Source organism: Macrosteles quadrilineatus, unplaced genomic scaffold (assembly GCF_028750875.1).
Source record: "Macrosteles quadrilineatus isolate MER2022 unplaced genomic scaffold, UCM_ALF_1.0 Scaffold_7__1_contigs__length_78375512, whole genome shotgun sequence".
NCBI classification, from domain to species: domain Eukaryota; kingdom Metazoa; phylum Arthropoda; class Insecta; order Hemiptera; family Cicadellidae; genus Macrosteles; species Macrosteles quadrilineatus.
Genome location: NW_026542600.1, coordinates 78,307,073 through 78,322,619, shown reverse-complemented (window position 1 = coordinate 78,322,619; position 15,547 = coordinate 78,307,073). Strand labels below are relative to the sequence as shown.

The window sequence follows — 15,547 nt, the reverse complement described above, 5'->3', positions numbered from 1 at the left end:
CCAAGTGTGAAGCAGGACTGAGTCTTGGAGCATGCTTCAAAGACTACCATTCAAAAATTAACTTCTAAGAGGTATGTAACTATTGTATCACATACAAACTTTTATTTCAATCATATATTTTTAAAGCCTATAATCTGCTCTTTAACTTGGTGCAAGAATAATAAAATATATGTATAAATAAGTTAATTATTGACGGTTTATGTAAGCATGTAACGGTCCCAGTGAAAGCTTTGGAAAAGTCCCGCGGGAGGGGGCGGTCAGCCATATAAAAAGTAACGCGTTGAAGGGTTAAATAGGAAATCAAGAGCTTTGAGAAAATATAATATGTTATAGGGTGATAAAAAAATGTATTTTTAATTTTTTATAAAAAGCAATAAATATTCTAAAAAGAAAAATAGCTAAGTTATGACAGAGTTCATATAAAATTGGCCACAATATTTTAATTTATTATTAGATCAAATTAAACTTTATTACTGAATTAAATTTTCAAAAAATTTATAATTTTTTTATATAATGCATATCCTGTATATATTATACATATGGTCGCCATTTCAGTATAAAGTATTAAAGCATAATATTTAATTCAATAATAATAATATATAGCATAAAACATAATAATACTAGGCCTAAAATAACAAATTTGTAAAAAAGAAATATTTATGCCCGATCCATACTCGGGCTTTGCTCACAACTACATTGGAGGCACCCCGACCTATATTCGGGCATAGTGTTTAATGTGTGAAAGGCAAAATAGTTTTTAAATATGGTCTACACATACCTTTTCCATAGCAAAATACTTCGATAGTACGGTTGTACATTTCGCTCATGGCTTGCATTTCTATGTGGTTTCCATGGGTACAATCCATGCGTTTCCTATTGACGTAGTTAGAGAAGTCTTCTGTTACATATTGAGAAAAGTAGTCACCATTGGCAGCCTAGAACATATTGCAGTATAAATATTATATGTCTCTATTATATTATAGAGTAAATTATTCAATGTTTTTTATTGCATCTTGAAAAAAGCTGAAGTAGCCAAATGGTTTCAAGTTTTTAATCACTTATGTATTTCACAATCTGTAGCTATAATTTGTTGAAAAATAATAATATAGATCAAACGTGCATCCTCTTAGTAGATTTGTCATCCTTAAGGGACAGCTGAGACAATTTTAATGATAGTTCCATCGGGTGCTGCTAGGGTCGCGTTTCTGTTTAACACGTTCACTGCGGCCCATCTAATGGCAGGCGTACCAACAAATCCTGCCAACATCCCGCAGCGTCGAACAAACCTGATTGCTGGGTGATCGGCTTTCAAATTTCGGTCTGACAAATAGCAAATAACGTGCGGTGATGTCCTGCTTTACGACGAGAGTCGACATAGTTTGCTAAACACCCACAGATAGCAGCACTGCTAGGAATGTAGCTGGTCCCATTGTATTGTTAATTGGAGGGAAAAAGACGGGACAACAAGTTGATTTTAAGCTTGCCAGACGGGGATTTTACAGAGAAATTAAACTACCAAACTACACCACAACAAAAAGCAAGTCACTCTCTACAGGCTAACATGGTATGGGTCCGCCTTCGACCGACGCTGGAGCAAAAACGAAGATACAAAAGGCATTGTCGAGCGTATCCGATCGGTTACCGCAGGACCCGGACACCGCTTGGCCCTTATCCGATCATCAAAATCGGATCATTTTTGCTCAAGTTATCGTGCTAACGGACACATATATAAATATATGAATTTGAACGGATGGTGTTTTTGGCCTCTGGGGACCTCAAAACGAAAAAGCAAATCGGTCTCAGGCCCAGGTCTTACCATGAGACCAATGACTCATGAGGCTATGAGGGGATAATAGCTTATTCCCTATATGGGAAATTCACTAAAAGGTTTGCATTACAGGTTATGGTTTAATAAAAGGCTGTGCATAATAAATTTTCCTGAATATAGTAGTATTTTAACTTTCCAAATAGTTGATTTTTATTAATGTTAGGGGTTCTAGAGAAATTATTCGTCAAAAGTTAACTTTATTACAAAATAATATAATTACAAGCAAGACTTACGATATAGTCCATACAATGTTTACGAACAACTGCGTGCATCTCCTGATCTCCATAGACCTGATCTGCAACTGCTCTGAACAAGCAAGCTCCATCTTCTCCCATAGCCTTCACAATCAGTCCTCGTTTGCGCATCTTCTTCTCAAACAGTCTATCTTTCTGCAATTGTTGATCAATATTTCAGACTTCAGCCTTTTCAAAACAAATTAACAAAATATATAATATTCTCATTCCAAAATACATAGGTTTTTTTAGTAAAGGCAAAAACATGAAATTTATTTCATACTCTTATGACAGGGCTAATAGAGTACAGTAGAAACTCTACTGTAGAACAAAAACTGTTGGCTGCCACGTGATCGAGCACATTGAAGACTAGTTGGTATTGTAAAACCATAATTTTCTACTTATAAGTCAGTTCTCAAAATTTAAATATTGCTTTGTAACAACTTGCACTTTAGTTCTACCACTTTATACAAGAACTAAAATTGTTATGGTCTACACACTGTTCATAGTTTGGATAAAATATATAATTTCCCCCGTGCTCGCATTACCCCATCATGACGGTTTCACTGCCTCACCCTGTACTAATGCTCTCTTACCTCCACCCATTCAGCTTCGGTAATCTCACCAAGCCGACGAGAGTCATACTCATCTCCACTGTTGTAGCCAGAGTTGTCGTCACAGGAGGGGCCTGCTTTAGGGGAGCTACCAGGAGATGCTCTTTCTCTCTCTCGCAACTTGCTGCTACGAGTAGTCCTGCGTACAGATAAAACACTCTCAGAGATACCATATAGCCACAAACAAAATTAATCATTAACACACACTTTGTAAGGTTATTTTGGCTTTGCATGTGAAGGTATTAAGTTGGATTTTAAATATTCTACTTCAATTATGTGGGTACAAAAATTTCTAAAAATCAAAAATTTTTGAGCTCATTTCAGTTATTTTTATTTGTACATTATAATTATTAAGAAGGGGAGGAGTATTTAGTAGGGGTGGGCGAGTACTCTACTTAAGAGTAATTACTTGACTTTTCCAAATACTCCCAGAGTCTGGAGTAATAGTAAAAAGTAAAATCTGGACAGTATAGATGACCCGGTTACCTGTGTGGGCTGGAACGGTGGCGCCTCTTACTGTGGCTGGGCCCACTTTCATGGCTATCATAGTCTTGTACATGAGAAGCTCTTTTTTCTTCTCTAGGCCAACTATGAGGTGAGTTCAATCGCTCTTCTCGATTTCTTTCATTTATCTGCAAGAAAGATTATATTCAACCAACTACAACTCCAATTAACCACTATGCGTACTGAGGGATATAGGCAGATAAAATATGTGTGGGATGAATAATTTCCAGATTACTAAGAACAGCTGGTTCCATGGAATGGACGTTTGAAATATATGGTAGTAATAACTTCATACTAGCCCTCGTTTGACCCTTTGAGCACCAGCCGTCCAGTGACTTTGGATCCGCTACACACCAGTCCTAAAATGCTGCAAATGCTATAAACACCTTTTGCTGATTATCACCTTTGCCCTAAAACTCATTTAGTCGTTTTGTTATTTTTTTAGTGTAGAGTGATGTTTTTTTTCCATTGTTTTCACGATGAAAGTGACAACAGATTGGTGCATCTCTAGAAAGATAATAATACAGGCTAGTGAATGAATAGATTAATGAATGAAAAAGTGTTTTTATTTACAAAATAAGTGATATTTATGAAATAAGTGATGTTATTCTTATGGAGAATATTGTTAAATGTTTTATTTGGCTTGTTTATGGATATATTTTAATCAAATTTGACAGATTTATTTATTTTATACTAAGCTATTAATATTTTAATAAGAAAACACACATTATTAGTTTCCCTGTAGCAGCATACCTAGGTAGGCCTACTCGTTAAACATAAATGTTAATTTAATAGATTAATTTAAAATCAAGCCAGAAATATGGAAATTCGCTTAGTCAGCAGGTTTGCTGCAGCGGGAGTATTATTTAGCATTTTTATTTCCCTATCAAACAATACCAAGTTCAAAAAGATAGAATAATTATAATAAATAGCTGAAATATTAATATTGTTAGTTGTAAAATGGGGCAAACCTGAGCTTCTGCCTTAAGTATTATAATTGGTACTGGTATAGAATGTCTTATGACTATTCAATGACTATTCAATGACTACTCTACCCCATTTTAAAACTAAAAGTCGTAATATTTAAGCTATTTCTTATTCAATGTTTTTGAACTTTGTATCGTTTGATAGGGAATTAAATAAAAGTATTCTTGACATTTTTTTCATTAAATCAGCCATTTTTGAGTACCTAATTAAAGTTTGAAAATTTAAAATGGCCGCCATTTTGAAATTTTAAGTTGAATCGAGGTGAATATTTTTCTAACATGGGTCTCTTTTACTTTAACATACATACCAAGTTTCATAATGATCGGTTGAAAATCTTTAAAGATAAAAATGTTAATGTGAAAAAGACAAAATGGCGGATATCTGGTTAACAAAGCGATTTTGGAAAACATTTTATTCCTGATTTTTTTCTTTATTATGACCCATAGAACCATTTCCCGGAGTTTGGCTGTTTACATACCGGACCCTGTATAGCCTTTTGGCACTAAAGGATAAACGAGTTAATATTAATTTGATGAGTATAAACATCTGGCCTACATGGAAATTAAAATTCAAATAAAAAATCTCTTATAAAACCAACATTAAACCTAACACAAACAATTGAACAAATGATACAAAGCACATGAAGGAACCAGAAGGTTGAGTAGCCTGGATCATCAGGTCCACGGTTTGGCGTGTGACCTGAAAAATATTTGCAATAAAAATCCCCTAATGTCATAGGCATTTTACAATTTGACATGCTCATTCACAGCTTGACAATGACAAATTGTAGAGTTACGATAATCTATCAAATCAAACATAAAATACCAGGAATTGGCGGGGTGGTATTCAAACACCATTTTAATTCGGGGCGGGGTTTTCATTTTCTTCCAGATTTTGGAAACAGATTGTTCAGAAACTTTCGGTCTTTATTGAACTCTTCATTGTCTTTGTGACTGTAATCCAAGATCGCAGTACTATCGTTAAATATTATCTCACACAATTGCAGGGAGATAATCATTGTTACCCATCATACAAAAAAAAATTGTAGACATTTCCGCGAGCCCAAGGGATTTGTGAACATCTGCATTTGAGAACACATCAAAATTTCCTGCAATAGTTGAATTTGTGGTAAACTTCCACAGAGAATTAATCATCGTCACTCGCATTTCACCCTGTCCTCCTATTAAAGCCTACAAGCTATGTTGTGGGTTGTATTTTCATCTTTGTTCATATAGGGTATGATAAATGTTGATTATAAATAACTTCTTGATCAGCTTAACGTCTACATGTTGATTATGTCATACACTTTGGTGCTCAATGACAACAAGTGATTCTTATTATCAAGTTATAGGTTCTGACTTCAATAAATTTATACTTATAATATTATACTAGACTTACGTACCTGGATACAATTTTTCATGTTTTCATGATGAATACAATAAATTAATAAATAGGCCTACATTAGTGTTTCCATGTAAGCGGTCACTAGAGATTACTTAAAAGATTTGGACCGTGAAAGATGACCAAATGCATAGAATAGCCTATAGAACTTTAACATCAAAAATTGAAATTTCTGACCCATGACAAAAATATCACTACTAGCCTATATATCTAAGAAACGTTGACATGGATTATTGGACAATACTTTTAACTGTTAATATGCATAAATCACCAATATATACGGTTACAATAAGGGAAAAGGAAAGAAGTTAGTAGTTACTGCTCAAAATTAAGATTACAAAACCCACTTCAGTTCAATTTTGAGGTATACTTGCATCTAAAAATGATACTGTAGGAGGAGTAGAGCCAAAAATGAAAGGTGTACATGGACAGAAAGATGACAGTTAAAATAGCCTGTTCCAATATTTGAAATACAAAGGTGTGGTCGAGAGTGAATGCGTTGATCTTAGCTCAAGATTCGGATCATATATAAGTCATTCAAGCCTTCAAGATAGCTGTGTAATCATTAATCACGCAAGCCATCTCCTTAACGTTAGACTCCTAGACCTATTCTTTGGCTACGTTGTGAAAGTGAAACTGGGCCTAGGTTAAAAATGTTTATCCCGTTGAAGAAACTGCTATCAACCAAACTATCCCCGACCATAAAACAGAAACTGGAAAAAGGTCAGACCGTGTAGATATTGCAATATTGAATACTCAGTGAATTAGAACAAATAAATTTGCTTGAACTATTTGTCAAGGAAACCAAATGTGATTTTCTTTGAGTGGCTGAACACTGGCTGGTGCAGGAAGAAAGTGCTTGTAGTCAAACATTAACTAACACATTAGATCTAGTTATCTTCTTTCAAAATAGCCACAAAAATGGTGGTGTAGCCATAAAATATTTGCTTCAAGCCAGTGTGGCTGCAGTAAACTGAACCTTGAAAAGCTTTGTGTCAAGCTAACCCATAAACTGATAGCAGTGGAGATTGCCAAAATTTCAACTATACTGGTAGCCATTTATAGATCCCCGGACACCTCGAACAAAATCTGATCTACCTCACCAGATGAACAAAAAACTTTTAGTTTGTGGTGACTTTAATGTACACCCCATCTCGTGAAGAAACAACCTACTGCAGAGCTACGGACAGTTCATTACGACCAGACAACCAACTAGAAGACCTAGAGGCCTTGACATGGCTGCCACAAACCTCGACTCCTGAGATTATGAGGACCAAGTAGTCCATCCTATGGTCGCCGACCATGACTGAGCAGTTGTCTTAAGTGTTTCAACTGATCTTGGTAAGCAACTCCTCGTCTCTCGAATAGATTTAGTCAGGTTCTAAAGAGAGTGATTGATTAAAATGATCTATCTCTGCTTAGTAGTGCCTTACAAGCGGTAAATTGGGAATCACTCCTGCTATCTGACCCTGAAATTGCTTTTTCTACCTTCCAGTACTTGTTTACCAATAAGTTTGACTCAGTCTTTACTCTTAAGACCATAAAACCCAAAAAAGTGCTTGGAGATAAAAGTAAAGCTCCCTGTAGGATAAACAAAACTGGTTTACTACAGAACTAGCCAAAATGCTATCCTTTTTTTTTTTGAACTTTTCCACGATCACTACAAGGCTGCTAACCTGCCAGAACATGTAGCCTATCTCAGGTCTTTAGGAACCTGTACACTAGGGTTAAGAAATAGTACAGCTTTGAGGCCACTAAGGCCAAGAGAGCCTGCAGTGCTAGGATAATCATGCAGTCTCCAAATGCATGTAAAGCAGTCTGGCATCTTATAAATAAGCATCCTATCCAGAGGCCTGTACTAAAAACTGAAGCGTCACCTGATGATTTTAATATTTTTTTGTAAATAGTGTTCAGCAGGTCATTCATAGTCTCTAACCTACCTGTTTTACAAACGAACCTCCTGACCTCAATAAATACAAAAACTCACACTAACAACATGGAAAATGGTACTAATGAGATCCTACCAAGATATGTATGCAGTTTCCTGCATGACCCTGAAGACTATTGTAGAAACCTTAGTTGTGCTTGTGCATCTCACTAGGTTAATTAAATTAATCAATGTCTCAGTGAAGGCTCATTTAATGATTTATTATTAAAAACAGCCTGTCCACAAAATGGGTGATGCTTCTAACCCTATCTAACTTTAGGCTTATTTCGATTCTGCCTGTATTTTTTAAAGTCACTCAAAACCATGATGAAGAAGCAACTCATGTTGTTTTTTGAGGACGATAGCCTGTTCACATGTTCAACACGGATTAAAAAAAGGCCGCTCTACCACCACTGCCCTGCTGAGCCCGGTTGACACCATCTCTGAAGCATTTTTGAGCAGAATGAGTCTGTGAAGCTTAGCCTCTGTGACTTAAGTAAGGCTTTTGATGTTGTACCTCATGATATCCGACTGCTAAAGCTAGGCAAATATGGCGTTGGTAGTGTTGTTCTCAAGAGCTCTCAAACTATCTGAGGACCCACAAGCAAGTTGTATATCTGCAAGGAGCCCTTTCCAGCGTTGGCCATCTCTCATACGGCGTGCCGAAAGGATCAGTCCTTGGTCCTCTCCTCTTTACAATAATGATTATAGATCTATGATTGAATGGAAAAACATTACAGCACATGATGCAACGCTGCTGATCATGGGTACTAATATTCATCAACCACTAACAGAGGCCGAAGACCTGCTTGAAAAAAAAAACCAAGGATTGGTTTGTTGCAAATGGCCTTAAAATTAACGATGACAAAACGCAGTCACTGTTCTGCAAATTGAAACGGAGTAGAGAAAGAGGGTGCGGCAAGGCTTCTAAAATTCATGGTGGTTACCAGGCTAAATTGGAACCAACATATCTCGCAGGTATGTGCTAAGTTATCTCGAGTCCTCCATCTTCTCAGAAATCTTAAGGCTGAAATTCACCAGCCGCCAATCTCACTTCAAGGCTTTTCAAATCAACACAATTGCTGTTTTATTGTAAAATTATCAAACCTATATTAAAAATACACAAAATAAATGATTTTTTTGGTCATCTAACTTAAACAAAATAATAGCCGACAAAGTCAAAATGTGTCTCTCCTTCCAAAGATCCAAACAGGCTCCGAACACCAGGGTGGGCGAATTATTATCTGATCTAGCAACCAAACCATTCCAGAAAGTATACATTACGTAGGCACACTTCCTAGGACAAAATCAGGACACTCGTATCAACTATCTGTGGTGGACGCATTTTCCAAATTTGTCGTTTTCGACCTGAGATTGTTTTCTCAGAGATTTAAGGAACATAATGCCTCCAAACAAAATAACCCTACGTCGATTGTTGCATAACATCTCAAGGATAATATAGGTCATAAAATCAAATTTGAAAAATCATTAAGTAATTTTGAAAAGTTGTAGCCAGAAAAACAAAGCCAAAGTATGGGGGGAATTATTTATTTACCAACATATGAAAGAACACGGCAATGAAACCATGTTAAATATGAGAGAGGAATATTCGGACAAGATCACATATCAGCTGTATTACGATGTAGATAACAAAACTGGAAATAAGAACCACCAGTCAGCTGATACGTAACGTCACTCTCCCCCTCCCGTGTCCGTGTTCCTCAGTAGGCCTACAAATGTCGTCCGGTCGAGTTTTACCTAAACGAGCGTACGCTACGAAAATACGTGTAAATAGCATGCTAAAATGTTCTGTGTTTGTGTATATTATGTGGTTTCTGTAAATAGTAGACAATCATCTCTCGATGTGAAATATTTTTACATACAAGAATGCTGCTGAAGATGAGCCGTACTAGGCTCGAAACATGTACAGCATAATTATCTACAATTGACACCTACTGGCATACGTAAGTAGATTATTATCTATAATAAACATAATAAAGGTGTCAAGGCTGATTAATTTGATGAAGGTTTAGTTAAGTACCGGTAACAAATAAATGAGTTTCCTGAAGTAATATTAATATTAATAATATTATTATTATTTTTTTTTTTTTTGCTGTAGTAGAATTATATACAGGACAAAGCCTATATCCTGATCTGATACAGACCAGACTGGTATTTCGTCATGTAGTTTGAGCTTAGTTTTAAGAATTGACAGATATTTTTTCTTTTTGTACAAATGAATGAAATGAAATGCTTTAGTTAGTTTACAGTATTACTATTACATTTTTAAAGTTTGAATAATTGTAATTAGTTAGCCTATATCAAATATTTCAGTGTAGTATTAGTTTTATAAATATTGACAAAACTCCTATCTATGTACATTGTACTCCAAAAGATGTTATGAGTTAATAAATAATTTGAATTTGAATTTGAATTTTAAGTTTTCTCTGACCAATTAGGGCAGTGTAGTTATAAGCCAGTAAGACTTGTAGTAAAGGAAAATGCTATAGGCACCTAAATATCATCGACCCAGATCACTATCTTACACCCTTAATTTTTCAGTAAGATTGACCTAAGTCAAGCCTATGTAACGGGTCAAATGTGTAGGGGGTAAAATAACGGCTAAACCACGAAACTTAAACAGCTGAATGTAAGCTGTTGTTGTGCCCGAGTCGCGACACTAAACTGACATCGCACCTAACCTCAAATTCCAAGATCGCAGACGACGTTGGTGTCAGTTTGGTTGTTTGGTTGTTAGACTGCGTCTGAGGGCGGGCTACGAGAGAAGAATAAGGATTGTCATTCGTATTCCCGGCTTTTGAGGCATTCGTTCGTTCGTCTACGGTTTGAAGAGTTTTTGTTTAACTTCGTCGTTGTCGTTTTAATCGGTTACGTTTCGCGAGCTCTGAAAGCTTGTCGGTAATTTAAAGGTGGTGTGGTGAAAGTGTTTTGAGGAAACAATAATTTTAGTCATCTTGGTAAGTTTTGAAATAAACGACTCAGGTTTTCGTACCTTACCTTACCAGTTTTTGGTTGGGATAACTTTGTCGAAGTTCGTAGGCTAGGCCTGACTCTCCGATCTAGTCATACATTTTAACCAACTAATTTGGTACCAAAGTATTGCAGTTGGTGAAATATATTTTCGATTAACGTTTCGTAATCCGTCTTGGGACTTTCTCTTTTAATTCTTAAACCCTTTTATTGTTCCCTTAACGTCCTAAAACTTGTTCCAGCAGACAGGTTCCAGCTGGAAAAGTTCTGTCGAAGTTGGTTCAAGGTGAACACGTGAGGAAGTAGAAGTTTTAGTTTTTCCTCGTTTTGTGTCTCACTTGGACAACTTAAGCTAACTTGTTTTCTTTTCGTTTAATAAATTCGGACTCTGTGGGAATTAGGCTAGGTTAGGCCCATCTTGTACTAACCTTGTTTGTTGCAGGTTGACGACTTAACTCCGTAGGTAAGCGGGGTGACTACTTAGCTTACTTGTTCTCTCGTTAAGTTAGCTAATAGTGTGTCATTTAGATAATTGCCCACAGAGTCAAGTCAAAATTATTAATTTCCCCACAAGCCCCAGACTAGAGTGGTGATTTCAAGTGTGGTGTTTAGTAACCCGCAACGTTTGTCTCGAGCTCTGACAACCAGGGCTATCAAATTTAGGCTATCTGAATCACTATCGACTCCTGGGAAACTCCCCGCGACCAGACTAGGGCGAATCCTGGGATCTCGTTTTTCTTATCGGTGGCGTAATTTCCCACTTGTCGCCCGCCAGGAAAATTACATCACACCTATATGCTGTTAAGGTTAGATGAGTCATCACAAAAGTTGTGTACAATCAGTACACACAAGGGATTGTTTTCGTACAATAGATTGCCTTATAGTATCTAGCCTCAGCAGTTAGGTATTTTTCAAAGAGTCATCGAACAAGCTTTACAAGGTGTGAAGATGTTTTTTTTTATGATATTTGTATCAGGACCAAACGACGAAGTACATTTAAATAGACTAAGGGAAGTTTGTTCACGCCTCAAGGCTGTAGGTTCCACAGTGTTTGAAACAAGATAAGAATAAATTGTTCGCATAAAAATTGGAGTTTTTGGGGTTTACTATAGACAAACATGGGCTTTACACCTTCACAAGCTAAGACAATTTTATCGCTTTTAAGCGATTGTCGATGCCCCTATACCAAGAAATGTGACAGAAGTAAAATCATTTGTGGGTTTAGTCAACTATTACTGTAAGTTTGTCCCCAAATTGCGGGTATTTTGAGACCTTTGTATGACCTTTTGAAGAAAAATGTAGACTTTTGTTTTGACGATGAATGTATAAAATCGTTCAAGAAAGTAAAAGGGCTATTGTGTGCGGCTCCTATGCTAGCACACTACACATGAACCCCAAGTACCAGTAATACTCACAGTAGATGCTAGTAACTATGATCTAGGTTGTATTCTCAGCATAATAGACAAAGATGATGCTGAAAAGAAGTTTTGCATCACGTAAATTGAACCACGCAGACCAAAACTATTCACAAATCGACAAGGAGGCATTAGCTGTAGTTTATGGTGTTAAGAAATTGCACCATTGTATGGGAAGCATTTTATCCTTAAGAGTGATCACAAACCTCTTATTGTCTGTTGATGGAAAATTACATCTAACTTAGCTTATAGCCTAATGTCTTTATCAATGTTACCTATTAGAAATTAAGATTCAGGAAAACACAGTTTGTGTCTGAACAGTAGTGTATGGGCATGCAACCGGGAGCTCTTCTAATGTACGGTACATAGACATAGGGTTATCCCTCCGAGTGTCATGCGTCGCTGCAGCGACGCGTAACGCACTTTGTATAGTGTCGTGCGTCGCTGCAGCGACTCGCGAACACTGTTTACGGCGAAGGCTCTATGACTAACTGAATCGGACTGTACTGGATTGAGTTAGGTATCGTTCTGTCCGTAATATTCTAAGCTTTCTGCAGAGGTCTGTCTCTAAGCACTATTCATTTTAGTTCCGAAAATATTGTAGCAGACAGCTGACTGAGCTGACGTGCGTGTATTTGTAAACAGCTAGGTTACCCTCGGACCGATGACTGATGTGTTTTATTACGTTTATCATTGTTTTAGTGTTAAAAATCAAAAGTAGTGATATACGTGGTGCATTATAAGAAGATTTAAGTGGTTTTGAAGTGCTGGTTGATGATCCTGAAGAAGTAGGTAGTGATATTGATGTAAATTATCAGCCAGATTCCTAGCTATGGTTGGGCTATGCATTCTTAGCTAAACGCTATGTACTGAAATCTGTTTTTTGCCCATAACTTTTTTATTTGCAAATCTACTTCCTTATATTATTATATATTTGTAATCCTCATAAAATTTAGAACAAAGTGGCTATTTTCAAATATTTATAGGCCTATAATTTATACAATTTCATTGAGCGCAAACTTATTTTTTTTTGAAAATTTTCGAAATTATACATTTTTTTACCAAAAAATTTTTTTTTTTTTTTAATCTTCCTTATGTTTTATATATAATATTGAAGCCCAAGATTTTCCAAACAAAATGGTATATAGAACAGTATAATTAACATTGTTTTTAAGCTTCTCAGATCAGTTTTAATAAAACCTTGCAAATGAGCAAAAAATAGGCTGACATTAAGGCCAAAACACGTGACACTCGGAGGGTTAAACTAACCAAAACTCTAAATTCTTTTCCTGTTGCAGGTATAATAAAAACAAAACTGATATCATTTTTGGATTCACCATGCAAAAACTGTAAATTGACATACAGTAAGTTAGGCTAGGCCTATAACTTAAATAAACATTAAATGTTCAATCGTAGTAACTAAGCTGTACGGAACATTTGACTTACATTTATTTAAGGCATAGTGATCAAGTTTAAAAATAGGCCTAGTAAGTTAAATGTATCCTATTAGGGTAGGCGAATGCAGTCTTAAAAATAAGCGTAATAGCCTAGTCCATAATTTTTACTTAATTAACCGTTGTGTTATTATGATTGCAGAGGGTTTTAATTGAGTAACTCTAATTGAACAATAAAAACTCTAGTTGTTTGAAATAGCCTAGTTGGTTGTTTTTTTTTATTATAAAGAATAAAAAAGTTAAAGATAGACCAACTTACCAGTGTAAGACAAGCTACCTACTAAGTAAGCAAGCTCTAGGCCTAGGCCTACTTCAGATTTTTAAGGAATAGGCCTACTTAAAACAATTAATTAATAAAACATAATATAACTTATTAGAAGTTTCTGTGCCAATCATAGGCTACCTTCTATTACTAATAAAAACAGGCCCATTAACTAAGGCCTAGGAATAATCTCTGATACTACAGGGTATACAGCTCTCAACCTACCCTAGGCTATTTCTCTGTACATCCCAACCATCTCATAAGGAAAAGTCGGTTGAGTGTCATGAACCTTCCTAGGCCTACTAATGCAAAATGATGGATCCAACTTAAAATTCAATTAGGCCTATTAACAACTACTACCACCGAACTGAACCTACACCTAGGCTAGGCCTAGGCCTAGGAATTTTAAGACCCTCCTGTTGTTAAGAATTCAATTTGTGGTTAAGTTATATTTGCTCCTCAAACCACAAGACAGTCACATTATGTTATACAATAAGATGAGGTAGAAATCTGAATACATACTTGTGGGTGACTGGGTAAGGATCCTAGGGAAATTCCATGAGAATGAGATCCATTGTGGTGAGTTGTAGTTTCTGGAGATTCTACTTCTGATTTCCCCTGAATGGCCTTTTTCTTAGATAAAATCGTCATCTTGATTCATTAAACTGAATGTACATCCCACAAATTAATACACAGATTTCTTCTGAATACACAAGAGTTTTATCAACACTTAAAAATAGGTACAAATGAAACTAAAGTCCATCTACCATGACATGATCCATGCAGATGGCAGATGAATGTAAAACCAAAACCACTAACTAAATAGAATAGAGTAGACTGACTGACAAACTGGCCTGACCATAAGTAAAGTAATAAGTAAAGTAATGGAATGGAATGGATATGGAATGGAATGGAATGGTGTTGTTATGGGCAGCGGCAGCAGTAGCAGTGCTGGGCCAGTGGCCTGGCCTTTGACATACGAGCTTTTGGTATTTTAGCATACAGTGAAACTCGTGGCATGTATATACTATATCTCGGCGAAAGTGGTTAAAGGTAAATTAACCTTCTCTGAGGTATATCATTCCCTCATTTATTTCATACATATATTTAATATTTTGTAAATGGTGTATCCGTTGATATAAATAAAAACATAATACACCCGTGCAGAAGTACATGGTGTTCAAAAACGTGGACATAATTTACGCAGTAATTCCTTGGGTTTTAATAAAGAGAAAATCAAGAATAATGTTTTTTTCCAAAATCACTTCGTTAACCTGATATTTGCCATTTTGTATTTTTTTACATAGACATTTTTATCTTTGATTTTTTTCAATTGGTCTTTATGAAACTTGGTAGGTATGTTAAGGTTATAATAAGCCATATGTTAGAAAAATATTCATCTCGATTCAACTTAAAATTTCAAAATGGGCTATTTTAAATTTTCTAACTTAAATTACTCAGAAATGGCTGATTTTATGAAAAAAAATTAAAGAATACATTTATATAGCATTTTTATTTCCCTATCAAACTATACCAAGTTCAAAAAGATCGAATAATAAATAGCTGAAATATTAAGAATGTTAGCTGTAAAATGGGACAAACCTGACAAAGCTCTGCCTTATTCTACGCCATTTTAAATCATAAATCATAAATCATAAATCATAAATCATTTATTTGGCCAGATTTACATGAATGCATTGGCTAAGTCAATATACATAAAAAAAATACAAATTGTCTTATAAACTATAAAATAACTACTAAAACAAACAATATTTACATGTAATCAATTCATGAACCAAGCATACCATATGCCCATGACTACCCATCAGCAATAAAATCACGGACACGGTAGTAACACTTGGACACCAGTAATTTTCGAAGTGATTTTTTAAAAACAACAGGGTTTGACTCAATTTTTAGATGTGTTGGCA

General features: G+C 35.7%; 1 protein-coding gene across 1 annotated transcript in view; it reads right to left on the bottom strand.

Annotated features, from left to right (window-relative positions):
• The window catches only part of LOC128998205 (OTU domain-containing protein 5-A-like), a 30,230-nt gene extending 15,824 nt beyond the window's left edge, over positions 1-14,406 (bottom strand). The window contains exons 1-5 of the mRNA XM_054424227.1: positions 14,139-14,406; positions 3,162-3,307; positions 2,658-2,814; positions 2,062-2,217; positions 779-935 (exon numbers count right to left, since the gene is read on the bottom strand). Of these exons, the coding sequence (XP_054280202.1) occupies positions 779-935; positions 2,062-2,217; positions 2,658-2,814; positions 3,162-3,307; positions 14,139-14,267 (745 nt within the window). The 5' untranslated portion in view covers positions 14,268-14,406. The remainder of the gene's footprint in view (positions 1-778; positions 936-2,061; positions 2,218-2,657; positions 2,815-3,161; positions 3,308-14,138) is intronic.
• Positions 14,407-15,547: the final 1,141 nt, after the last annotated feature.